Here is a 27,758-nt window from a genome sequence, read left to right on the forward strand (position 1 = left end):
AAACCAGTTAGGGCTATCACTGGTCTTTTATGTTCCAAGTTTTTTCTTTAGTTTCTAGTTATCAAATTCTTATTAAGCACTGTGGTGGTGCCCAGCCCTGTGCCAGGCACTGAGGATTTGAGAGTAGTCAGTTTATATTAGGCAGTTTGGTCTGATGGTGGTTACATTATGAACTACACTGCAAGATGGCCTGTGTTTGAATCCTGGCTTTGCTGCTTGTTGGCTTTGATCTTGAGCAAGTGACTTAACTTCTCTAAGCCTCAGTTTCCTCAGTTGTAAAATGAGCTGGTAATAGTCCCTCCCTGTTTGAGGGTGTCATGAGGATTACATCCTATTTCAGAGGTGGGCAAACTTTTTGACTTGAGGGCCACAATGGGTTCTTTAACTGGACCGGAGGGCCGGAACAAAAGCATGGATGGAGTGTTTGTGTGAACTAATATAAATTCAAAGTAAACATCATTACATAAAAGGGTACGGTCTTTTTTTTTTTTAGTTGTATTTATTTCAAACGGGCCGGATCGGCCCGCGGGCCGTAGTTTGCCCACAGTTGTCCTATATAATAAAAGGCTAATATGCAAATTGACCAAACAGCCAAACGACCGGTCGCTATGGCGTGCACTGACCACCAGGGGGCAGACGCTTGATACAGGAGCTGCCCCCTGGTGGTCAGTGCGCCCCCACAGGGGGAGTGCTGCTCAGCCAGAAGCTGGGCTCATGGCTAGCGAGCGCAGTGGTGGTAGCGGAAGCCTCTCCTGCCTCTGTGGCAGCACTAAGGATGTCTGATTGCCAGCTCCCCATGGGGAGTGAGCCTAAGCCATCAGTCGGATAACCCCTGAGGCTCCTGGACTGCAAGAGAGTGCAGGCCAGGCTGAGGGACCACCCCCTCCCGAGTGCACAAATTTCGTGTACCAGGCCTCTATTGAGTAAATATTTGTGAAGTGCTTTGTAGAGATCCCACACACAGTAAAAGTGTATCAGAAGTGTTAGCTATTACTATCTTTGCGCCTTCAAGGTAAAGTCTCTCTGAGGTCATCTACTTCTTTTTACTCAAAGCCCAAAGAAGGATTGCATGGTTTGTCCAAAACCTCACAGCAGGTCTCTGGCCAAGTCAGGAATAGAATCCACGTTTCTGGACTGCCTGCTGGGCCTTTGTCTCTCCCTGGACCCTAACAGCACCTGAGGCTTCAAGTCCACACCCTGCGTTTCCAGCACTTGGTGTCCCTGGGAAATGCCACCTGGAGTCACTCTGGGAGTGGGTGGGAGGATGTGTCACTAATTGGGGCCTGTAATGGAAATTAATTAGTTCCTCAGCAAATGTCCTGAGAAACACCTTTCATCTGCCTGGGCCCGACACCAAGAATGGACCAGGTGCCTCAAGGGCTGGGCTGGAGAGTTATATGAGGCCACCATATCCAACCTGTCCCAGGATGTAGCCCTCAGGCCAAGAAATAAGGTGCTGGCAGCAGGAGGTCGGGCCAGTGGTCGTTGAAATGGTAAAGATGAAGGATATGGGGCAGGGGGACTAACAGCATCGCTCACTCCAGCTCAGGGACCAGGCTTGTTTGGAGAGTGTACTGGAGAGAAGGTGGCAGGATGAACAGGAAAACAAGTTTTGGGTAGGGCCAGACTATTGAACTTCATATTTCCAGCCTTTCCAGCTATTTGTTATTTCCAGGCAAAATGGACTCCTCCATTCTTGGTGGTCATGCTTGCATTTTCTACCTCCATGCCTCTGGTTGGGCGATTCCCTCTTCTAGGATTACACCCCCACCTCGCCCCCCCCCCCCCATACACAAACACACTCCTTCAGGGCTCCAATGCCACCTCCTCCAGGAAGTACACCTCTCTTCTCTCGGGTGGAGGTGATCATTTCTCCTGGGTACCCACATGCTCTTTGCGCTGCTTTCTCTCCAGCGCTTGCACAATCTGGCCTCTGTCACTTTTCCACTGCCACGGTGTAAGCCACACCAGGTCAGGGACTGTGTGATGCTTGTCTGCATTTCACACAGGGAACAGTTTGGAGCTAAAAGGTCGAGCTGAATCCCAAATCTCCCTCCCCTTCCCACTCTCCTTCCCCTCCATTTCCCCCTTTCGTCCTCCAGTAGTTGCTGATGGCCGGCCCTATTCTAGGTGGTGGTGACCTAAGGCAAGCCCAGTCTTTGCCCTCAGGGCCATTGCAGTCTGGCCATTTGCGGGGTCGGGGGAAGCGGGGAGAACTGACCTGTCTGGGATGGAGGGACGAGCATGGGAAGGGACAGCTAAGCTAAGGGATGAGTGGAGTTGGCCAAGTGAAGGCAGGGGAGTGGGACCAGATGTCATAATGCTAAGAGCATGGGTTTGGGAGTCAATTATGAGTGGTGGGGTTTGAATCCCGGATTCTCTTAGTGTGTGTGGATGTTTCCCCCTTCCCTCCTCCTCCACCTCCCCTCCTCCTCTCTCCTCCTCCTCCTCCTCCTCCTCCTCCTCCTCTCACCACCTCCTCCTCCTCCTCCTCCTCCTCCTCCTCCTCCTCCTCCTCCTCTCTCCTCTCTCCTCCTCCTCCTCCTCCTCCTCCTCCTCCTCCTTCTCCTCCTTCTCCTTCTTATCTCTCTCTCTCTCTCTCTCTCTCTCTCTCTCTCTCTCTCTCATGCACATGATGGAAATATTAACCATAATTGCTTCTGCATGGAAGAATTATGGGTAGTTTTTGCTTTCTGGTTTGTGCTTTTTTAAATATTTTTCAAAAATTTTTATAATGGATGTGTTATGGTTAGAATTGAGGGCTTCAGAGTCTAGAGACCACACTTTCACTGATAGTTGTGTGACCTTAACCACGTTGTTTAATCACTCGGTGATTCTGTTTCTCTCGCTATAAAATGGGGATAATGATGATTAACATATGGCACCCATCACGGTCTGACACTTCACCTCCATTAACTCGTTCAAGCTTCACAGCTGCCCCATGAGGTAGGTACTGTCACTCTCCCCGTTTATAGATGAGGAAACAGGCACAGAGAGGTTATGTCTGATGCCCAAGATTGCACAGCCAGCATGGGTCAGAGGCAGGACTCACACCCTTTTGTCTGACTGCGGAGTCTGAGCTTGACCACTGGGCTAAACTGCCTACCTCACAGGGTAGCGGTGAGAACAGTGCCTGGCACATAGGTAGTGCTCTGTTAATTTGGTTCTTATTGTTAGCAGCTGTGCAGAGGCCAGCCTGCAGTGGGCACAGTGTTCTGAAAGCCCCAGGAAAGAAAAGAGTGTGTGGTGGGGGAAGTAACAGGACTGCATCATACTTGGTCTTTAAAGTCAAGGTTCTTTGACTTGAGCTTGAGGGCAGTGGAGCCCCTGTTGGGTTTTGAGCAGAGAAGTGACAGATTCAGATTTGGGGTTTGCCAAGACCTCCTTGGCTGCAGGCAGGAAGCATGGAGCCAAGAGGCCCCAGGATGGCTCCCCTTGGTTATAGTGACTGTCCCCGAAGGACTGGCCATGCCAGCATGGAACCCGCACACCATGGTGATGATGTGATCTGGTGTCTGGACTGGCTGCGTGGGCCAGAGCACAAGACACGGAAAAGTCAGGAGTGTGTCACCAGGCTGGTCTGGTGATGCCGGGAGGCTGGGAAGTGCCAGTTTGAAGGCAGGAACAAATTACTCTCCTGGAGACGAGGCTGGGCCAATTCCTGCCGCGTTACATTATTAAATTTGTAATCTTCATTCTAATACTTTCCAGCAGTGAATGAGAACCGAATTTAAAATGCCGGCTTTACATTTCTGGAATGAAGCTCTTTTTCAAGAATCCTTGAAACCCATAATTTCTCTCCAGAGGTGAACATTTATGTCTTTAAAAAATTAAATTAAGAAAATAAAGGAAAACCACTCTTTAGTTAAAGGTTGGGTTTATAAGGTTGTCTGTGACCCTAATCCTGGCCAGGAGTAGGGTCTGTATGTCTCCAGCCCCAGAAGGGGCTCAGGGTGGGTCTAAACCTACAGGTGCTTGGCGCTGCCCAAGAAATTTAAACCCCTAAATCTGGGCCTTGCTAGGGAAGAAAGGTGAGAGAGGCCTCATGCCCACCTCACTCCCAAGTGGTTGGCAAATCTGTTGATTGGTGAAAGGGTTTGGTAAAAATCGGGCCACAATCCCCAAAAGAATTGACTCCTGTCAGTCTCTTGTGAGTTTTCTCACAACCTGTTGGGGAGTGGCAGGCCCGCTGCTGGTAGAACCGTGGGCTGCGTGCGTCATTGCTGCCTTTAGACTGGGAAGAAAGGCCCTGATGTGGGGTCACTGTTGGGTGGCTCTCCAGCCTTCCTCACTGGGGCAAATGGGGTTATGCCCACCCTTACCCTCTTTTCAGGCTGTGTTCTGGGTACGTGGGACCCCAGAATTCCCTGTCCAGAAGGCTTAGAGTCAGCTCCCATGGGCTGTTCAGACCACTTCCTAGGTCAGTGATGGCGAACCTTTTGAGCTCGGCGTGTCAGCATTTGAAAAACCCTAACTTAACTCTGGTGCCGTGTCACATATAGAAATTTTTTGATATTTGAAACCATAGTAAAACAAAGACTTATATTTTTGATATTTATTTTATATATTTAAATGCCATTTAACAAAGAAAAATCAACCAAAAAAATGAGTTCGCATGTCACCTCTGACACGTGTGTCATAGGTTCTCCATCACTGCTAGGTCCATCCAGGATGGACTTTGTCCATGGCTGATGGCCTGGTAGGTGGTCCTGAAGTGGCAGTTTGTGGAGTGAGAATAGAACATAGATGTATAGAGTAAGACCTTTGACATGCAGGGCGTCTAAGGGTTTAGGCATGGAGAGAGGACGCTGGAGGGAAGAGGCAGGCTGCAGCTGGGGGCCAGCTCCCTCCTCACTTCTTATTCAGCCACGGAACTCTGAGGATTCTAAATTTGAACCTGCCCTGGCCTTCAAGGTCATTATGAAGGCATATTTGTCAAAGTGGAAGGGTAGGACATATTTTATTTAATAGCCTGATTTAGAACTTTTAAATACTTGAAGAAGTATGAGGGCCTCAATTGCCTTGGACCCCACATCATCCTTTGAACTGAGTGTGAGAACAAGCCAGGGAAGTCCCTTCCCGTCCTGGTCCCACGTCCTGGGCCCTGTGCAGACACATTGTTTGTCTGGCACCTTTGTGCAAATTAGAGGAAGACGCTTTTCTCCCCGTACCTCCATCCCAGGTGATGATATTAAAAATGGTAGAAGGATGAATCAGAAAAAGGCTACTCTTCTCTAGTACCAGTGGGGGTAGGCATGGCTTGGCAAGTGAAAGCAGGCTGGATTTCAGCCCTGTGACCACCACCAACTGGGCACCTTCGTGCAGGTAGCAAGCAGCCTGTTCAGTAGTTCACAGGCCCCATCCACCTGAACCAGAGAGGAGCCACAGGCAAGACCAGGAGGGAAAGTGCTGGCACTCTGGGATCTCGACATAATAGTTTTGTTTCTTTTATTTTGTTTTTTAGATTTTACATGTAAGTGAAATTGTATGGTATTTGTCTTTGTCTGACTCATTTCACTCAGCATAGTGCCCTCTTTGTCCACCCATGTTGTTGCAAATGGCAAGATTTCATTGTTTTTTTTATGGCTAATATTCCATTATATATATATGCATCACACCTTCTTTATTCATTTGTCTATCACATCCTACACTTTTCATAATCATCTTCATCATCATAGCTAATGTTTATTTTGGGTTTTATGCATGCTAAGTACTGTGTGCACTTACCTGGATTATTCTATTGAAACATCAGAAAATGAGGGGAGTACAATTGTCGTACCCATTGTACAGACAAGGAAACTGAGGTTCAGAGAGGATAGGCTTATCTTTGGCTCAAGGCCATTCAGTAGTAAGGTCAAACACAGGCCTGCAGGTATTGAGTCTGTTACCCTGGCCATTGCCCTTTGTCATTTTTAAAAGTATTCTTTATGCAGTAAACATATTTATTGACCCGTGTTCTGATGTGCTGGGTACTGAAGGTACAATGTGGGAGATGGGGGGTGGGGGGGGCGGGGCCCTTCAGCTGGGGAGGAAAGACAAGCAGAGCAGATAACTAGGTGACCCCATTGAGCAGGGGGTGCTGAGTACAGCCCTGAAGGGGAAAAGCTGCTCATCAGGCTGGACCTGGGGCAGGTGCTTCAGACTCCTGGGCGATATGTGTGGTCAGGGAGGAGCTTCCTGTGGTTTATTTATGCCTCATGGGGGCAAGGTAGGTGCATTAGCAAATGGGCACGGGGAGCATGTGGGGCCAGGAAAGAGGGGTGGGTGGGTTAGGAAAGGCTCGTGCCATGCCCAGGACTTGGCCCTTCTTGAAGACCAGAGCTGTGCATTGTCAAAGTCAGAAAAGCGAGATTGAGAGGAGGAAGGGCCATTTGGTGCATTTTCAGCCAGGTCGGATATGGAACTCGGGGCTCTGAGGCCTCCCAGCCACGGTCTATATCAGGAGTGGGAGAGTCACTGTCGTTTTAATTTTTTAGAACAATATTGTGCTTTCACAAGTTGCACACACTTGTAGGGTTGTACTAGCGGGCATTGCCTATGCATATCCATGTCCTCGATCAGCAGTTCTCAACCTGTGGGTCTCGACCCCTTTGAGGGTCGAACGACCCTTTCACAGGGGTTGCTTAAATACATCCTGCATATCAGATATTTACATTACGATTCATAACAGTAGCAACATTACAGTTATGAAGTAGCAACGAAAATAATTTTATGGTTGGGGGTCACCACAACTTGAGGAACTGTATTAAAGGGTCGCGGCATCAGGAAGGTTGAGAACCGCTGTCCTAGATGCTGTGCTGATTTCATGCACGTGATCTTGTATAGTCCTCAGAGCGAACCTCCGAGGAAGGGCCTCTTGCTGTTCCCATTTTATAGATGAGGACGTTAAGGACATCCGCCAAGGTCAAACACCAGCAGCTGGCAGAACCAGTGTCCTTGCGTCTAAGGGGCTCAGCCTATGCAGTGTATACCCAAGGTGGAAATTTTGGGGGAAGATGCACATAAAACACTCAAAAAGGAAATAAAAGTGACTCCAGTTCTGTAATCCAAAAGCAGAATATTTAACCATTGGGGCCATTTCTTTTCAGTTGTGTGTGTGCGTGCATGTGCGTGTGTGCAGGAACGCAAGTTTAAACCAAGGCCGGGTCATGCTGTGATACTGCTTTGTAAACCGAAGCCACTATTTAAAAATCACCTTAGAAGGACCTTCACAGTCTGGTCTCCACAGGGACACTGATTTCTAGGATCAGGTCTGGAGTTGCATGATTCGTCTGTAGACCACAGACGTGCCAAGGCAGGCCCAGGGACGGCACCAGGCAGCTCATCCTGACAGCCACACTTCATTTTCCTCCCTGCTTTCTGCTCCTGTTCTTGTAAAAAAAATTTTTTTAAACTGACAGACTTACCCAGGATTTTATTCCATGCCTGGCCCTGCATTTAAATGCAAGAAGCAGAAGGCTTGTGTGCTATAAATAGCCCAGGCTGCTTCTGAACGGTGGCAGGGCGAATTTGTAGGTTCTGTTTCCTCCCAACCTGGTGACCTGGATTACTTCCTTCCTGCAGCGGCAGCTTTCCTCGCTGCCTCCTCTGCCCATCCTTCATGGAGCAGAGCAGGTCCCTCTACATGTTTAGTGAGCACCTACGCTGGGCCCGAGTGAGCCGCCAGCTCCATCACAACCTGGGGTGGTGGGGGTAGGCGTAGACAGAGACGCCTGCAAATGAGAATCTTGTCATTGCAAAGCCCAGAGAGGGGTCTGGGAGTCAGGAAAGGCTTTCTGGAGGAGGGGATGCTGGAGCTGAAACAGGGAGGAAGGGGACAGGGAACCCGGGGCGGAAGTGGCGTGGGAGAAGGAGTCTATGGAGACAGGCGTGTAATGCTTGGCATAGAGCATGGTTTCGTAATTACTTAGTGATCACATGCTTTTTTTGTGGGCATGTCCTGGGTTGTTTGGTGGCTCCCATGGTCTCTAGAATCCAACAATATTGGTAAGGAGGGTGCTCAACATTTCACTCATCCAGTGAGTCTCAACCTGCTCTGCACATGCCTTCTCATCCGGAACCAGAATCCTGAGCTCCAACCCGGACAACTCAATTAAAAATCTCAGATGGACCTGGACATGGTTGCTTCACAAGTTCCCCAGGTGATTCTGATGGTCACACACAATTGGGATTCACGGAGCCCATCCAGTCTCCCATCTGGAGACTGTGCCTTCATCCCCAGTCCAGTCTCTCTTGAATGACAGTGAAGGGCGGTTCCTTCCATTGACAGACAGCTCGACTGCAGAAAGTCCTTCTTCCCGTGTGCCCAAAGTCACCTTCACCATTAATCGCAACACAGCGATGATACTGCAAATCAGATGATACTGTACAGTCCTTTGTTAACTACAAAATACTTATTAAATTTGAAGGCAGACTCTACACAGGTTAAAATCAGATAGCCCGGCATCTAAACCACTTCTCCTTTCTTGCCCTACCCCAAGGACAGCCTCCCTGTATCAGTATCCTCATCTCCCAAATGGAGATTATAATAATTCCTACCTCTCAGGTCACTGGGTGGACTGAGTAACATGTGTGACATGGGCTCAGTACAGTAGTAAGACACTCACTTCATAATAATTTATGATTATTATTACTACTATTACATAAAACATTTACACGGTAAATTCAGCATTTGAGAGGTTTTTATTGAATGTTGAATGCATGCCCAGCCCTACTGTAGGTGATGAGGCACCTCGTGAAAAAGTTCTTACTAAATGGCTGTTGTCATTATCAGTAGCATTGGTATTATTTGAGCCATACAGAACTGCTGGAGTACGTAGTAAAACCACCCTCCTTTTATTGATGGGAAGATGAAGGTTAGGGGGTTTTCAAAGCCCACTCAGCTGATAAGAGATGGGAAGGAATTTAATCTGTCTTCATCTAATACTCTTCTCCCATTTTCTGACAGCCTTTTGCAATCGTCCATATGTAAAGGAAGAAAGGAAGGGAAGGAGGGAGGGACCGTTACGCACAGGGTTAAGGGTCTCCCCCAGCTGTTTCTTCTGTGCCAGGCAGTTTTGGGGCAGCTCTGTGGTCCTTTCTTCTCGCCCTCCACACTATTCCAGCAGAGATCCTGTGCTGATGTCTTTGAATATCTTGCAGGCATTTAGGAGTTCCCGGGGAGCACCATGTGGCCGGCTGCTCAGCCGGCTCTCTCTGGTTGGGTTTGCAGCCTGAGTGGTCTGGGTCTTCACATCTGCTCTAGCAGCTGCAGGTGCAGCCGCAACCTTGTCCTGTCTGCAGCCCATTCCACCCTGAGTCACTGCCCAGTGCCCACAGTGTGGCTTCCCTGAGTCCTGGCCCCACGGATTTGTTGGCTATAGAATGCCCCCTGCTCTTGGTCTCCTCACTGTTCCAGAGACGTGAGCAGGAGTTTTGGCCACGGAGTTCTCTCTCCCAGGGGACTGCCATTCAACTTGATCTCCCTTTACTGGCTGAGAGGTCCTGTCCCCAAGTAAAGAAACCGCACACATCAACAAAGAATGAGAACTGTATTAGAAGAGGGTCCCTGTAATCAGACATACAGGCGTGTTCATTTCTGGTGAGGTAGGTCCCAAGCCAGTGGCTCTCATGGCTTTTATCCTGTACAAGATTTTGACGTAGGCTTTCCTCCTATGAGCCTTTCTCTGAGTTTGCTTGTCTCTTGTGCCCCCTCAGCTGCCATATTCCTGTCACCCCTTCCATCCACTTCATTAATCATGTAAATCTGATTTCTAGGAGACTCTGACATTGGAAGAACCCTGGGTTCAGAGTCAAGAGACAAGTTCTAGATCAGAGCCTTTCCATAGAAACTGCTGTGATGATGGCCACAGGGGATTATTCAGCACTTGAAATGTGGTTCGTGCAACTGAGGAACCACATTCTTTATTTTTAAAAATATTAATTAATTTAATGGTCACATGTGGCTAGTGGCTATCATATTGGGCAACACAGTCCTGAACCCATCTCTGTATGTGCTGAGAGCTATGAGATCTTGAGTAAGTTTCTAACCCTTCCTAGGGAAATAAAAGGGTACAATTAGAGAATCCAGAAGGAAGTGACTGGAATAGAGACTACTGTCTGAGGTCAGCTAAATCTGGGGTAGAGTCCAGCTCTGCCAAATACCAGCTGTGTGATCATGGGCAAATCACATAACCTCTCTGTGCTTCAGTTTCCTCGTTTGTAAAGGGGGCATAATACTAATCACCTCGCCGGGTTAAAGTGGGGTTTAAATGAGATACAACGAATCTACAAATGCCTCACTCTTGTAGCAGTCACCAACCGGAGGTCTGAAAGGTGGTGACCGCTGCTCTGGAGGCTCTCGACAAATTGTAGAAGTAGTTTTAGATGGTATTATAGGAGCCCATGTTCCCTTTCTGCCATTTTAGGCAATTGTGACAATTCTCACTTTTGCTACAAATGTTTACAAAGCAATTACTTTCAGGGCCTGAGTTCATAACCTTGAAACTCTTGAAATTATGTACAAGTTGTATCATTGTGCATCAATTTTTATTCTGGAGAAAACCAGAATTTTTTAAATGGAGAAAAACAGCTTTCAAAATTTTTTCAAAGGAATCCAGATGGTTTAAGAACTCTGGGAGGGAAAGAAACTGGTACCCACGGTGCATGTGCAATAGGGCTGGTCTGATTAGGAAGACAGTGGACTGGTCCAGACTGCTAGCATTCCTGTCCCAGCCCTGCCACCTCCTTATCTGTAAAGGGGGAGTTATATAGGAATTATTTCATGGGTTGTTGTGAGGACTGCATGAATGAATCCACGATCATTGTGTAGCATAGCACTTGGCATGTGGTCAGTGCCCAGGGAATGCCAGCTGCTTGCATCATCATCTTCCTCCTTGTCACCTTTGTTTCCATCCGCTGTATGCCAGGCTTGAGGCAAGGTGTGCCTGCCTTCCAAAGTCTGTACTTCCTTGCCTGCCACCCCATCTCAGAGTTCTCTCAGACCATTCCCCTTGCTCCTTCTGCTCCAGCCGCTCTGGCTTCCTTGTTGTTTGTCAAACATACAGACGTAAGGCTGCCTTGCCTCTGGCTCTGTCAATGTGCAGTCTCTATGTTGGGAGCACTTACCCCCGCCCCCCCAGACGTCTACCTGGCTCGTTCCCTTACCTCCTTCAGGTCTTTACCCACATATCATAGTGAGGCCTACCTAACCTCTGTTTAAAAATGAAACACCCATCCTTCCACTTGCCTTCCAGCACCTTCTCTATCTTTACGTATTTGTGTGGCGTTAAGGTTTGGATGTCTCTTCTAGATTGGAGCTGCAGGAGGGAACTTTGTTTCCCTTAGTTTTTTTTTCTGCTCTAGCTCCAGTGCCTAGCAGATACATTAAGAAGGTGCTCAAGAAAAGACTTGGTGAGGGTGAGAGGGAATGAATGAATGAATCTCATTTAGTCTGAGATAGGTTCCCGTAGGATCCTGAAACTCCAGAATTTATCTTATGTGAGTTTTAATCAACAAATATACTCTGGAACCCTCCTCTGTGCCAGGTCTTCAGTTTTGGAGATAGAAAGGCGAGGTACTCACAGTCATTTCTACAGAATTGTGCAGTCTTTCCTCCATCCCAGCCTAGAAGGGCTCAGTGGACAAAGACCCTCATCCGTTTTGCTCGATGCTGTGTCCTCAGCACTAGTACGAAGTCCAGCACATATATGTGGGCTGGATGCATGAATGAACAGGTACAGGGATAGAGGGAAGGTAGGGGCTGGCAGAGGGTCTGTGACTGTACCAAGGAGTGGCACTGGCCAGCCTGGGGAAAGATGGGGCAGATCCCTGGAAGAATTCACACGGGAAGTGAGGTGAATTCTCACTTCCTTTCTCTTGTCCCTTGGTAGCTTGCCTTGACTCTCACTTGGCCAACAATGGAGCAACTTGCGAACAAAGGGAGGGTGGTGGCTCTCCTTCCTCAGGAGGCTGGGGGGCCTGCGGCAGCCCTCTTGTATTGCAGCTTCTGTCTGAGCCTCTGTCCTTGGAGTTAAAAATAGCCAAGGATGGGAGCACAAGGACATGCTGTCCTTCTCTGCCATGGAGCAGGGATTCTGCTACCTGGTCTCAAAGGGGGCTGCAGGGTGGCAGGTTTGAGAAGCCAGCGGCTTAAAGAATTATCCCTTCCTGCCCCCTTGAGGAGAAGCACAGACTTTTCTTTCCCCACTCGGAGATGGCTCTAAATGAGCTATGGAATGTCACTGCTCGAAGGGCCCTCCAGGCCTGGGACCTTGGCAGACATCACCGATTAATTAAGCCCCGCTCCCCTATCCTGGGACCATGACAGGAATCACCAATCAATCACAGCCCCCTTTTCTGCCAAGTCTAGACAGTCTAAGAATTCTTAACATGGGGTATTTTAGGTAACAGCTACCAGAGTTGGCAAGAATAAGAAAACATATTTGTCATCATAATCTCGTCCTGTCCCCTCGCGGTGGGGAAATTAAAGCTCAGAGAGGGGCAGGAATTTGTCTGATGTCACACAGGAAGTCCATAGTGAAGCTGGGACCATACCCAGGAGCCCTAACTTTCTGATGAGGCTCCCCCCACCCCCATTCTCTACTGCATCCTCTTTTTCAGGAGGACTGTCCAGAAGAAAGGCTTTTGATTCATGGACTGCAAGCCTCAAAATTTTATGCAACATATTGTGTGTATGTGCTGACAGGTAGTTTTCTAAGGAAAGAGAAAATAGCTTTCATCAGCGTCTCAAGAGGTTCATTGCATAACCAAGAAAGGTGAAGAAATCAGAAAAAAAAAAAAAAAAAAAAGAGTGAGTGAAATGGGCCAAAAGTCTTGCCACTCAAGGTGGGCCCCAGACCGGCAGCATGGGCTTCATGTAGGTCCTAGGAGTTGTTAGAAATGCAGAATCTCAAGCCCACCGGCACCCACTGCATCTGAATCTGTATTTTAACAAGCCCCCTGGGTGCTTCATTTGCACGTTAAAGGTTGAGAAGCACAGAGCTGGGATTTGGAAGCGTAGCAGGCTTTGGTTTCCTGGACGGGTATGGGGTGCCTGCTGAGTGCCAGGCACCTTTGCAAGTTCCTTCCCTGCCCGCCTCTGAGGGAGTGGAAAGTAAGTGCCCTTAGCCAAGGGGGCCCAGCTGCTCTGCAGCTCTGCCAGGGCCAACTCAAGGGAGGTCTTTGTTTCAGTTGTTGGCAAATAAAGGTTGAACTTCTATCCTAGGGGTATGAGGCAGTTGTGCAGGGAGATTCTTCCTGAAAAGCCTTAGTGGGCACCCGTGGCTGCCCTCCTGCAGAGTGGTGCAGAAAGGGACTGTGGGTTTTAAGCAGTCATGGGATTGGGATGAGCTGAGTGGGAGCAGAAAGGGTGTGTGCTGCTTGAGGCCAGCTTTACCAGCAGCCTCGGTGCTGAGAATGGCTCGTCCTAGGTGCCTTTCCTCTGGTGAGTGCTAGTGCCAGGTGGTTCTAGCTGGTTCCATCTGGTTCAACTGATCCTGGGTCTGGTAGGCTCTGAAGGAAGCTGACCATGTGTGGACTGAAGAAGGTGGCAGTGGGGAGCCTGGAGCATAGACAGAAGGCCTGTGGAGCTGGGAGTAAGGAATTCCCCCTTCCTCCCCCATGTGCCCACTGCATGTTTTCATCTGTGTGCCTTTGTGGGGTTACATGTGTATGCTTTGAGGATGGCATGCCCAGGGTCCACACTGCACAGCCCAGGCCTCGTCTGGCCTTGGCAACAGGCTTCACATGCTGGCAGAGGCCAGTGCTGACCTGAAGAAGCCTTGCCCACCCTCATACCACTGCCTCCTTGAATAAGGATCAAGAGCAGGGCCTGGGAGATGAGATGGATATATACACATATACGTATACGTGTACGTATATGTATATATGTGCTTTATTGAGATACTAGTGACCCGTTGCGCAAAACCGCGTGAGACCCAGGACCCATTCCCTTCCCCCCTTGCCATGGGACCACCGCCCCGAGTCCCGGAGTGCCGCCCCGCGTGGCCGGCGCACCAGAGGACAGCCCCGAGTCCTGGAGTGCCACCCTGATGCCCCCCCTCCGGGCCGCGTGAAGCAGCCGCCGGGCCCTGCCCCCGTGGCACGCGGGGCCACAGGAACCTCGGTGGAAGCTGCGCGGAGCGGCCGCCGGGACCCCCGCAGCCCATGTGTGTGGGCTGCGGAAACCCCAGCAGAAGCCATGGGAGGTGGCCGCCAGCCCCGCCCCCACTGCCCCGCCCCCGCTGTGCACGCCACCATCTTTTGACACCGTTATGATGTAAGGGTCAATTTGCATATTACCTCTTTATTATATAGGATAATTACATAACATGCCATTTCATTTGTTTAAAGGGTTCAACTCAGCAGGTTTTAGTATATTCAGTTATGTAGTCATCACCGCAATCAATTATAGAACATTTTCATCACCCCCAAAAAGAAGCCCTTATACTCATTAGTAATCACTCTTAAGTCCTCCCTCACCCTAGCCCCTGCAACCACTAGTTTGCCTTCTATCTCTATGGTTTTCCTCTTCTGGATCTTTTATATGACTAGTCATAGACTATGTGGTGTTTCATGACTGGCTTCTTTCATGTTGCTTATTTCCAGGGTGTATCTCTGCTGTAGCATTTCTCAGTGCTTCATTCCTTTCTGTGGCTGAGTAACACTCCAGTAGCTCCATGGTCTACTTTTTGTTGTTTGTCAGCTGATGAGCATGTGGATTGTGTGCACCTTTTGGCTATTAGGAAGAATGCTGCTGTGAACGCTGTGTTCAGCGCTGTGTGAGGAGGGGATGGATTTGTCTTATATTCTGCCTCGCCACGCTTGCAGGCTGTGGGACTGTGAGCACATCGCTTCAGTTCCCAGAGCCGCAGTGTTCTGAGAGTTCCTGGGAACTGGGGACACTGCTGTCTACCTCAGAGTAGGTAGATAACACTACTTGTTGATAATAGCAGTTATAATCTACTGAATGCCTTTATCATGACAGTCACAGCACATATGCTATGTCATTGAGTTTAGCCCCCAAAGGGGCACAATTAATGTGGACTAGTGTTATAATGGGCTAACACATTGCCTTGTTATTGCAAATCATTTGGTAGTTTGATGAATTCTCTTTTCATTGTGTGTTCAGGGGAGAGCTCCCCCAACCTCACCTACACTTTTGGCTTTTTCACATTATTAGAGGGCATATTTCTTATCTCTTCTTTTCTGTACTTAAATTTAAAATATATATATATACATGGAGAAAAGTTCAGTGGCTGGAAGAGTTCTGATTCTATCATTCCTGTCTTCCCTCTGCCATGAGAACTGCATGTCCCAAATAGGACTGGCTCCTTCATTCTGAATCCCAGAATTCATGAGATAGAGCCACAGCTAACTCACAAAGGATGTTTAATATGAGCAAGAACTAAACCTTGTTCTCTTAGCCACTGAAATTTGTGGGTCACTTGTTACTTAGCATAACCTAGTGAGACCTGACCAATACATTTAAACCTTATAATAACAGTAAGGTGGGTGCTATTATTATTTCTATTTTGTGAGGGAACTAAAGCTCAGAGAAGTTCAGTAACTTTCTTTAGTTTACTCAGAAAGTAGCAGAGGGATGCCTCAAGTCCCAAGCCCAGTTATTCTGGCTCCAGAGACTGTGCTCGTAAGAAGGTGGAAGTAGCCCTGGCTGGTGTGGCTCAGTTGGTTGGGCATCGTCCCATGCACCAAAGGTTGTGGGCTCGATCCCTGGTAGGGGGTATGCAGGAGGCAGCCGATCGATGTTTTATTCTCACATGAATGTTTCTCTCTCTCCCTCTCTCCTTCCTCTCTTTTTAAAATATCAATTAAAAAATCTTTTTACAAAAGAAGACAGAAATATGTAGGCTGTGGTTGGTGAGTGATGAGTGACACAGTGTGGCTGGAGCACCTGGTATATGCATGGCATCAGACTTGTAGGATAGGTTGGGGCAGATCATGAAAGCCTTGAGCACTGTGCTTATAGACTCTGTTTTGGCCCACAACTCAGTTCTTCCAGAGCTTGTTCAGCTTTTCCCAAATGCAGGTGGGAATGGCTGCTTTTGGAAGGCTGCCCTTGTGGAGACTGTAAATTGTCTTCCTTCCAATGATTGCTAAGATGCCCCTTCCTCAGAAAGTTTTCCCATGCTAGACGGACTGCTGTGGTTCTCAACCTTCTGCTGGCCCTTTAAATACAGTTCCTCATGTTGTGACCCAACCATAAAATTATTTTCGTTGCTACTTCATAACTGTAATGTTGCTACTGTTATGAATCGTAGTGTAAATATCTGATATGCAGGATGGTCTTAGGAGACCCCTGTGAAAGGGTTGTTCGACCACCAAAAGGGTCACGACCCACAGGCTGAGAACCACTGGACTAGAGTGAACGACTTTCCCCTGACCATCACTGCTAGCTGTAGGACCTCCCGCTGCCCAAAATGCATTTACTGTGCATTCAGAACTCTTTGTGCTCAGCTTATATTTTGGTTCTACATTTTTGCCCCTCTCTACATGTTTTGCACTTATCAGTACACTTCTCAGTTGTAAATTTCCAGAAGGTAATACCTGCATCTACAATAAATTTTATTATGATTATATTTGCAATAAAATTTAATTCATTATTGAAATAATTCTACTTCTAATCCACACCCTCCCTCTACTTTCTTTGCTCATTTCTTCTTATTGCTCTTATAATACTGTGTATATCTCTGCCCTTGAACCATCCTGTGTTGTAATCGTAACACCTTGTGTCATAATTGTCCCCTTACTTGTCTGTCTCCTGACAGACAGGGGGGCGGGGGTTTCAGCAAGATCTGGGTTTAATTCATCTGTTATGAGTCCCCAGCACAGGCCTGGAATAGGCACTTAGAAGGAGTTTGTTGAATGAATGGTAATGACTTATCTGTTTCATCCCCCCCCCCCCCCCCACACACACACTACCTGTAAGCTCCTGAAAGACAACGGCTATGTCTTAATAAAATCCCCAATGCCGCCGAAACCGGTTTGGCTCAGTGGATAGAGCGTTGGCCTGCGGACTGAAGGGTCCCAGGTTCGATTCCGGTCAAGGGCATGTACCTGGGTTGCGGGCACATCCCCAGTGGGAAATGTGCAGGAGGCAGCTGATCGATGTTTCTCTCTCATCGATGTTTCTGACTCTCTATCTCTCTCCCTTCCTCTCTGTAAAAAAATCAATAAAATATATATTTTTTAAAAATCCCCAATGCCAAGAAGAGCATGGCATAAGGAATGAGCTCAGTAGATGTGTATTTTATTGGATATGTAAGAGTACATTGTTTTCCAGGGGCAGAGTTACATATACATTGCTCAGTTGATCCTCTCCAAATCTTCAGATTCTCCCCATCTTCTGTTCTTAAATCCTTATCATGGGCTCTTTGCCTCCCTTGCTCCCACCCATTTCATTTTTGCCTCTTTATGGTCTCTCCCTTTTTACCCTTCAAATCCTCTTGGAAGAAGGTCTGAGGAATTCACTGCCCCCGCCCTTCCTCAGTGTAAGGCAGCCTAAAGGTCAAATTGTACCCTGATCTGCTCTGAACCAAGATCGTGTTCCTACTTAATGGGCAGGCTCATTGATCTCCCTGAGTCAGCGTTCTCCTCTGAAAATGGAGACAGTAGTGGTTGTGAGGATTAAATGAAGTCATGTAAGTTGATACCTATCGTAGGCTCTGGTTGAGCTTAGTAAGTGGAAGTGCCTGTCCTTATGGAATGGTGAACTTTGAGGCATCAGCAAGCCAGTGCAAAGGAATTGTGGTTTAATAACAAGCATGGGATGAGTTGCCTAGTTGTTTTGGGCATCTCCCCTCCCTGTGAGCTGCCACCTTTGCCCCAGGCAAGCCTTGGCCTCCTGCTCATGGTCAGGACCATGGACAGCTCCCCTTGCGCCTGGCTGGCTCTGTGGCTATTGCACCTAACAGTGTCTAATCCGCGTTCAATCACAAGTGTAGCACCAAGAGAAATAAAACATGTCAGAATTTACCTCTGACTTGCCATTGGCTGTCATTCATATCTTAATTTTAGAGATATTGAAAAATGTATGTCTAAGAATCAATGAAATGATGACAAATTATGAAAGATAATATCAGTGAGCAGTTGGCCATTGATCTTTGAACAGTTTAATTATAACAGTCAGCATTTATTGAATGTCCACTGTGTTCCAGGCCCTTTTAAAATTAATTTTAGAGAGAGGAAGGGAAAGAGAGGGAGAGAAACATTGATGTGAGAGAGAAACAGCGATCAGTTGCCTCCTGCACGCACCCTGACTGGAGATTGAACCCGCAACCTTTTTGCTGTACAGGATGATGCTCCAACCAACCAAACCACACCACCCAGAGCCAGGCCTTTTTCACTCCTTTCTCTCCTGTCCTGGGTTCTCTCTGCCCTCTGTACATTTATTTAACAAATATTACATTTGGAGAAGATAAATGTGAGCCAGATAGACAGTTAATTAACTGTTTTTCCACCATCCTTCTTCCCAAAATATTCCAGGCCTGAGCCTCATTTCTTCAGAACATTGCTTCCTGATGAAAGATAATCTAATGTGTTAACCTCTTTAGTCCACATCATGCTTAACCCATTTAAAAAGCATTGCAAACGCATAGCCTATGACCCAGCAGTTCACTCCTAGGTATGTACCCAGGAGACATGTGCACAAATGGTCACCCAAGCACACACGTGCTGAATTAAAGGAGGAGTAGAGACCCCCATGGAGGTGAAGATAAAGGGCCCCTAGGGCTCAAGGAGTTTGGTCATGGAAGTCTTTGTAAAAGAGATGGAATTTGAAGTCTGTGGTAGAACAAAGTGAGTTGATTCGGTAAAAAATATGGTTATTGGAACCAGAAAGACCTGGGCTTGAATTCCTCTGCCATTCGTAGCTGTGTGTGTCCTTGGGAAAGTTACTTAACCTTCTTGATCCTCATTTTATTACCCTGCAAAATCAGGTAATAGTTATCTCATGACTTATTGTGAGTATATGTCTTACATACCAAATGAGATGATGCCTATGTCAAACACTTGGCATAGCATCTGGCAAAATGTTAATAATTTCATAATAGCCACCTTTGTTGAGTGCTTACTGAGGACCACCACCCCCCTTGGACATCTTGAAGATTAAATGGTATTAAATTATTACATCATCTGATTGTTATACTTAATCCTTACAAAAGCCCCAAGAGTTTGGTGAGTGCCTGATAATTTTAAGTGTTATTTAAAGCTTAGCTCTAGAAGATGGTTAGAATGTTGATAGGGAAGATGAGGGAGTAGGAGAGTAAAGGAGAGAAAACCAGGGTGAGGAAGTTACTGAGGATGTACGTGAGTGATGAGGTGCTAGCTGGGCTGGGGTGTGGAGGCTGAAGGGGACCAGGAGCAGATGGGGAGGGAATCAGGTAACCGAGAGTCTTGAATGCTTGGATGCAAAAGTTGAACCTTGGCAGGCAGTGGGAAGCCATTCCAAGGCTTTAAATGGGATTATAGCCTGATTGAAGGTGTGACTTATTTATAAACTAGAGGCCGGTGCACAGGATTCGTGACTGGCGGGAGGCGTGGCCTGTGGGAATCGGCCTGCTGTGAGAGCACAGCTCATCTGGGTCAGCCCAGCGGCTGTGGAGCATCTTCGGTGGAGCCAGAGCACTCGCCTCTCCAGGGGACCCGCTCGGGGCTGGGCCCAGGGACAGTAGCACTGAGAGGCAGCACAGTAGGCCTCAGTCCCGTGGTGGCCACAAACCTGCTTCCCAGCCTCTGGGGTCAGCTCTGCGAGCCCGTGGTGGTGCTGTGGTCCGGAGGAGGCGGCAGGGAGCGAGGAGGCGGAGGAGCCTGGGGCGAGGAGGCGACGATCGCAGCCTGGGGTTTCTGCCCATCAGCCTGGGGTTCGCAGCCGGAGCAGCCACTCATCCCGGTCAGCCAAGCGGCACTCCCACTGTGGTAGCACACTGACCACCAGGGGCCAGGGGGTAGCTCCTGCATTAAGTGTCTGCCCCCTGGTGGTCAGTGCACATCATAGCGACTGGTCGATAGGTCATTCTGGTCGTTCTGCTGTTCGTTCACTGGGCTTTTATTATATGGGATTTGTATTTTACCTTCATTTTCATTATAGAATTAATCCATTATCTCTAAAACTTCAAGAGACATAGAAGCATACAAAAAAGAAAAGTCCCCCAGGGTGCTGGTTGGAGTATAAATTAGTACAATTACTTTGGAAAATGATTTGGCAATGTCTGCTAAAGCTGAACAAATGCCTGCCCCTTGACCCAGCGATTCCACTCCTACATATAGTTCTAAGACCTGGATACAAGTGTTCACCAGACCACGCACTAAAGTAATTATATAAGAGCATTATTCTTTTTGTTGTTGTTGTTAATCCTCACCTGAGGATATTTTCCCATTGGTTTTTAGAGAGAGTGGAAGGTAGGGGGACAGACAGAGAGAAACATCAATGTGAGAGAGATACATTGATTCTTTGCCTCCTGCCTGGGGCTGGGGATTGAGCCTGCAACTGAGGTATATGCCCGTGACTGGAATTGAACCCAGGACCCTTCAGTTCATAGGCTGACACTCTATCCAGTGAGCCAGACCAGCTAGGGCTAGCAACATTATTCTTAATAGACCCAAACTGGGAAAAAAATCAAACGCCAACCAACAGCACCATAGATAAATAGATTGGGCATATTCATACCACGGAACACTACAGAGCAGTGGTGATAAGCCATCTACAGCTACGTCCAACAATAGGGATGGATCGCACAATCAACAAGTATTGAGCAGGGGAAGCTCCCCTCCCCTCAAAAAAGGCCATGCTTTGTGTATATAAGTTCAAAACTAGGCAAAACTCGTATCTGGTGTTGGAGATCAGGGTAGTGGCTATCCTTCTGGAGCAACACAGAGACTGGAAGACTCACAGGTGAGCTTTGGGGATCCTAGTAACGCTCTGATTCTCCACCTGGGTGCTGGTTACATGAGGACGTTTAGTTTGTGAGCATTCATCGAGCTGCACGCTTAATGTTTCTGCACTTTTTAAAATGACCTTCCACACACACCCTTTAAAAACCTTTCCCCCTACAGCTAGTCACCATCAGGAGATTGGATTTTCTGTGTCTATGCACGAAGATATGTATAATCTGTAGCTTTACAAAGGCAGTATTATGTCTTACATACCATTCCCCATCGTATTTTGTTTTTAGCTTTGTATATCGAGGCGATCTTTTTTGTTAACTGTAAACATAGATCCACGTGATTGTTTTTTCACAGTTGCACAGTATTCTCCTGTGGGATGTGTCCTTTTGTAAACAGGTCCCCTGTTGGTGGGCAGTTAACTCCAGCATTTCGTTGGTGTAAGTGATACTGTGGGGGACTTCTTCCTGCACATCTTTGTGTACTTTTGTGACTATTTGTGTAGAGTGAATTAGTTGGGGTGGAATCTCTTGGTCTGAAGTGGTCACTTAAGTTAGTTAATCTGTTAATGGCTTGTTTGGTGGGTGGAAGCAGGGAGACCAGTTAGGAGGCTGTTAAAATAGTTTAAACTTGAGATATTGAAGCTGGTTGGTTGTGAAAAGGGATAAGCAGGGGTAGATATAAGAGATATTAAGGGCAAAGACTTTGTATGCCTTGGCATTGATGGGAAAGGGGAAATGTCAGAGAGGTCCTGGGGGTTCTGAGTCTAGGTGACTGGGAAGGTTGGAACACACATTGGAAAGAGTTGATGGAGAAAGTGGGAGCAGGGATGGGTGTGGCTTTGGCCAGCTTGCATCCAAGGAGCCTGCTCATCATCCAGGAGGTGATGTCCATAATGCAGTTGGAAGTGTTGCTCTCAGAGTTGAGGACTACAGGTTGAGGCATAGGATTCACCTAGATGGTCCTGGTGTTGCTGGAAGGGAATGAAATCAACAAGGGGGAGGATCTGGAGCAGAGAAAGAATCCAAAGACAGAATGGCGAGGTCCTAAATACAGGATGGTAGTAGTGATCAGGGACAGGAGGAAGCCTGCTACAATTCACAATCACAGGCCAAAGAAGGAGGGATCTGAAGTGACTACTCAAGGGAGGAAGTAATCAGTGTTAGCTCCCCTCCCTCTGGCCCCCCAATGGGTGTAATCATTACATCTTGTACTTGTCTTCAGAGCACTTACACACTTGTGGTTAATCCATGTGATCATCTGTTCAATGTCTGCCTCTCTCCGCACTGTGAGCTCATGGAGGCAGGGACCACACCACTCTCGCTCTCTGTCCCCAGCATCAGGCACGGTGTTTGGCACACAGTGGAGTTGGTTCCCTAAGTGTGTGCTGCCTCCTGCAGGAATCCAGCCATCCACACACCCTCCCTCTCCCTTAAACCCACACACCACATTCTGCCCAAGTTGGGAGACGAGGGACTTAGGACCCTGCGGGAGAAAGTTCAAGCTGCACAGTTTGAGCCTTGGGTGTAGCCAGTGTTAGTGGGTGGCCAAAATGGGTCATTCGAACTCCATTTATTTGTATGTCACCGTGGCCAGCCACAGTTGGTACCCAGAGTCCACAGGACTCCACTCCAGGCCTCGGCAGTGGAGCACCCTGATAACCTGGGATGATGAAGCCTCTCTTGTCAGTGGAGACCAGACTTAGAAGTGCAGTCAGCATCCCAGGAACAGAAAGGCATCGGTGGTTGTTTCTTGAGTTCAGGTATTAGGGCTGAGATAAGGCCTTGGTGCATGGTTGGAGCCATCGTTGGACTGGTTCAGCAAGCCCTGTGAACGGAGTGGAAGCCACGCTGTAAGAGATGGAAGTGTGTGGTTGGCGACATGGCGGGAGAGGCTGTTCTATGAGAAATGTGTTGGTTGAAGCAGGTGGTGGAAGAAGTGAAGCCTTGAGCAGACTTGCAGGAGGAGTGGAAAGAGCCGAAGACGGATAGGTGGCAGATTCAAGGTCCAGAGAGCACAAGGGGTGGGAGGAGTCTCCGGCGAGGATGGGAGGAGGAGGGGTAGGGAGAACAGATGGCAGATCCGCCTTGGCAAGGAGGTCAGAGAAGGGGGAGGGTCGAGGGGCAGGTTGGAAGGTCTGCGGATGGTGACATTTGCAAGCGGGAAAGAGCAAGTCAAGGAAACACATCTTTTCAGCCAAGTGGGAGACAGGTCATCTGTTGGGATGGGTGGGCCTACAGGCTGGGGAGTGGGAAAACGTTGGTCCAGGCACTTTGGGGAATGTACCTGCATGAGCAAGAGATGGCCAGTGGATAGCTTCAATGGTAGATCTTGTTGGTGTGGTTGGTACAACTACGGACCCACATTGGGGACTCACAAGGTGACATGTCAGAGGGAACATGCAAGACAGTTGGCTTGGGCAGATTTGGAGAGTTCTGGGAGGTCTTTCTCTGTAGCAGCTAAGGCTACTTTTGTTTGACACCTACTCTATGCCAGCGCTGTGGTAAATGTTCTATCGTGAACCCTCTCAGCAGCTCCATGAGGTAGATGTTACCCAACTTGCCCAAGGTCAGCTTGCCTGTGACTCTGCCTGGGCTTTGATTGCAAAGCCAGGCTCACCTGTGTGGTGACTCACGCCTATTCTGGGGCCCAAACAGGGTACTGGATGTGGGATACTTAGATGCCATAGAATGCCACCCAGATGTGAAGCCCACCTCACCAAACCCCCTCCTCAGCCCCTATGGGGTCTGTCTGAGTTGTTATCATGTTTTGGACGGAAAGCTCATCGCGATCACCAGGCTGTGGAGCACGGAGCCCTTTCCCGGGAGAAATGTGTCAGATCCTGGCGGGCGAGGGCGAGTCGGGGTGGGGCTCCAGAGCAGGGCTCAGTGGGAGGTTGAATCCCGGACAGGGGTCTGGAGTTTGTCCGACATAGGACTGTGCTTGTGTGAATGCGTGAGTGGAGGAGCGGCGACTCTGTGCTGTGAGTGTTTCTGAGGGAGCATGTGTGTGTTTCGGAGTCTTTCTCTGTGCCTCTGTACCGCTCTACACAGAGAAATAGAAATGTTGAGGTGTGGGGGGTGCAGAAACAGATTAGTGAGAGAACAAATGGAGGAATGAAGGGAACACGGACACAGGGACACACATGACCCCCAACATGTTCAGAAACACTCAGGGTGACACACAGAAATGCATCGGCAGTTTCCCTGTGTGCTTTCTTGAGTGGGATGGCCTATCCCTCGTATGTGGGTATGCGCCTGTGTGTGTGCCCAGCCTCAGAAACAGCATGATAGGTCTGTGAAGCCCATGGAAACACAAACATGGACACTCAGACACGTGTCTTTGCACGTATATTCCTGTGTATGCGTGTGTGTTCCTGTGTGTTTTTCTGAGTATATGTGCACATGTGTGAGACAAAGATGTGGGCACATGCTCCGAGAACACGCACAGAGCACCTGTACTTGTGTCTGTGTCAGAGTCAGGAGGAAGGGGCACCATTATTGAGCTGGGAGGGGGGAGGCTGGGAGAAGGCCAGCGGCAGGCATCCTGGTCCCGCTCTGTCTCTGGTTACACAGACCCAGCGCTCCTGTCCTCTCCACGCAGGATGGTGGGGTGTGGGTGGTGCTGCTTTCCCCAGGGGGTCAGCAAGCACTGGGGAAGCCCCTGAGGTATGCCAGCTCATCCCAGACTGTGGGAGGGGGGGATCTCACAAAAGATCCACCCCGCCTCTAGCAAAGCCACAGTCCCCCGGGTGGTGGCCGATGGGAAGCTCTCCACGATCACCAGGCTGTGGAGCACGGAGCGAAGAGACCCTCCCGGGTCAAACCCTGGCTCCCCCCTTTCTGGCTGTACAGATGTGAGCATGTCGCTTAACCCCTGAGCTTCGTGTCCTCGGTGTTGAAGCAGGGAGAGCAGGAGCATCCACATGGGGGGTTGAGACCATGCTCAGGCAGACCCTCCTTCTCCAGCAGGTTTTAATTGAACACCTACAGTGGCTGGGCCTGTTCTCGGCCCAGGGGCTTCAGCAGTGGGCAAAACAACGTTCCGTGTCCTTGCGGAGCTTACCGTCTTTGTGGAGAAAGCTGGCCAATAAATCAGGAATGTGCCCTGTGTTTGGAAGAAAGCCACAGCATGGCCACAGGGCAGAGAAAGCCACAGCATGGCCACGGGGCAGAGAAAGCCACAGCATGGCCACGGGGCAGAGAAAGCCACAGCATGGCCATGGGGCAGAGAAAGCCACAGCATGGCCATGGGGCAGAGAAAGCCACAGCATGGCCATGGGGCAGAGAAAGCCACAGCATGGCCACGGGGCAGAGAAAGCCAGGGGGTGGTCAAGGAAGGTCTTAGAGAGGGTGATGTGCCATCATGGAGTGGAGGCCATGGATTGAGCTCCTGCCCAAGGGGAGGGAATAGCAAGGGCAGAGGACTGTTTGTCTTCATTAAAACCTTGTTTTTCTCCCATTTTACAGTTGGGGAAATGAGGCACAGAGAGGCTGAGTAATTTGCCCAAAGCCTCACAGCCCATGAGAAAAAGATCCAGGATTTGAACCTGGGCAATCTGGTTTCAGAGCCAGTGGCCTCAATCAGTGGTCCTCTATGGAGGGTGACTGTTGCCCCTAGGGGATGTTTTGCAGTGTCTGGAGATGTTTTTGATTGCCACACTGGATTGAGGGGTGCTACTAGCATTTACTGGGTAGAGGCCAGGGTTACCGTTAGACTTTTACAGTGCACAGGACATCCCTGACAACAAAGCAATATCCCATCCAAACTGCCCGTTGTGCGGGGTTGACAAGAGTATGGCCTATAGTAGGTGCTCAATAAATAGTAGCTGCAGAAGAGGAGGAGAAAGGATTTGGAGAAGGTTGCAGGGGAGACATGACTTCCTATTCAAAGGGGAGAGAGAGGCAGTCCATGGAAATGAATCCATCAGGTGAGAGAACACATGTGATACTGATTATGGGGTGGGTATGAATGACAGACTGCCCCCTGCAGGCTGGGTGCAGGTGAGGCCAGTGGTAGGAGGAGGTTGTTGGGTTGGGGGTGGGACCAAAGCTGGCCGCCACCAGCCCCTGAAATGCTAACCAGATGTCTGGCCTCTCTGTCCTCTCCCACCCTGTGTCTCTCTCCTCATTTCCCGCTGCCTCTCTGCCAAGAAGGGGACAGCCGGAGGCTGAAGGGGGCCATTCAGAGGAGCACGGAGACGGGCCTGGCGGTGGAGATGCCCAGCCGGACGCTGCGCCAGACCAGCCATGAGTCCATCGAGGACAGCATGAACAGCTACGGCTCGGAGGGCAAGTGAGTGTGAGCCTGGCGCGCCCCCAGGCCTCCTGGCTCTCGGTCTTCCCTGGCATGGGGCGGGAGGGTCTCAGACTTCGAGGGGCATTGGCTGAGGGTTCCCACACTGTCCTGTCTTCAGAAGGGAGGCGATGAAGCAAGGAAGCTCTGAGGAAGACCAAGGACAGCCAGACTCTGGTGCCTGACTGCCTAGGTTTGAATCCTGGCTCCACCACTCACTGGCTGTGTGACCTTGGTCAGGTCATCTCTCTGTGCCTCAGTTTCCTCATCTGTAAAATGAGGATAAATACTAACATTAAAGGGGTGTTAGGAAGATTAAATGGGTTCATTTTTATAAAAAGAATAGGACAGTGCTCAGCCTCCACCTTGGCTCCCCGAAATTGTGGGCCCTGCCTGGCGGCTCAGGGTTTCTGCTGGCTGAAAGCCTTCCCACCTCCAGCCCCTCTTAAACTGGGCATCTCTGGCCTCTGTGAATGGCCTCGCCTTGGCAGATACTGCCGTTCCACCCACCCCCTAGAGAGACTTTCCGGAGGGCGAGAAGAGGAGGAGGGCCGGCGGAAGGGAGAGGAGGAGGAGGAGAAGGGAACAAATGTTTTCTTTAACCTGAAAAACTTGGCAAGGCCGCAAAACTTGGAGGAAGATATTCTGGGCATCTGGGTAGTAGTGGGTCCCTGCTGAGTTTCAGGGGGTCAGGAGGTTTGAGTCCTAGTCCTGGCTCTGCCACTTACCCAAGTGGCCATGGGCATGTTCCTTGGCCTGTCGAAACAGCAGGAGGCCAGCAAACATTTTGTCTGTTGGTTTGAGGACCAGGTCACGGGAGGGTAGTGTGGTGCCGTGAGCAGTGACAGGAAGTCAAACCCATATTCCCATTTCATAGAACAGGAGATGAAGGCCAATCAACTTTCTCCGAGGGGAGCAGCATGAGAGGGTAATAAAGTTGTTGTGAGGACTAAGTGAGTTAATCAATGTGAAAGCACTTAGAATAGTGACTGACACATAGCAAGTGCTGTTATTATTCGCAGTCATGGTTGTTTGTTGTTGACTTAGCTGCTGTAATTTGGATATTTTGCTCCTCAAGGTCAGATGCATCTTAATGGATACATTGAACCACCCTAAACAAAATCGTGTCTATAAAGTGCTTAGCACAGGATAAATGTTGGCTTTATAATTATTAAAAGATTTTAGATGTGGCCGGCATGGCTCAGTAGTTGAGGGTCGACCGATGAACCAGGGGGTTATGTTTTGATTCCTGGTCAGGGCACATGCCTGGGTTTCGGGCTTGAATCTCCAGTGTAATGCGTGCAGGAGGCAGCCAATCAATGATTCTCATCATTAATATTTCTGTTTCTCTCTCCCTCTCCCTTCCTCTCTGAAATCAATTAAAAAAATGTATATATATATATATATATATATATATATATATATATATATTTTACAAAGGAGGTCTTGAGCCCAGTTGAGGGAGGATTGGGTGGGTTGGAGGATGTGGGGTCCGGTAGAAGGCAGAGTCTTGCCCGCCTGAGAGGGGCTGAGCTCAGCCAGGTGCTGCCACCCTGCTCAACACCTGGCTGAGGAAAGGAAGG

At 48.9% G+C, this 27,758-nt stretch overlaps 1 protein-coding gene across 1 annotated transcript in view; it reads left to right on the forward strand.

The window, feature by feature from the left end:
• RIMS4 (regulating synaptic membrane exocytosis 4) overlaps window positions 1-27,758 on the forward strand; it is a 53,904-nt gene that overhangs the window by 10,153 nt on the left and 15,993 nt on the right. Inside the window, exon 2 of the mRNA XM_081096759.1 lies at window positions 26,037-26,175. Coding sequence (XP_080952885.1) covers window positions 26,037-26,175 — 139 coding nt within the window. The remainder of the gene's footprint in view (window positions 1-26,036; window positions 26,176-27,758) is intronic.

The sequence above is a fragment of the Myotis nattereri genome (genome assembly GCF_964212035.1).
Source record: "Myotis nattereri genome assembly, chromosome: 8".
NCBI classification, from domain to species: Eukaryota; Metazoa; Chordata; class Mammalia; order Chiroptera; family Vespertilionidae; genus Myotis; species Myotis nattereri.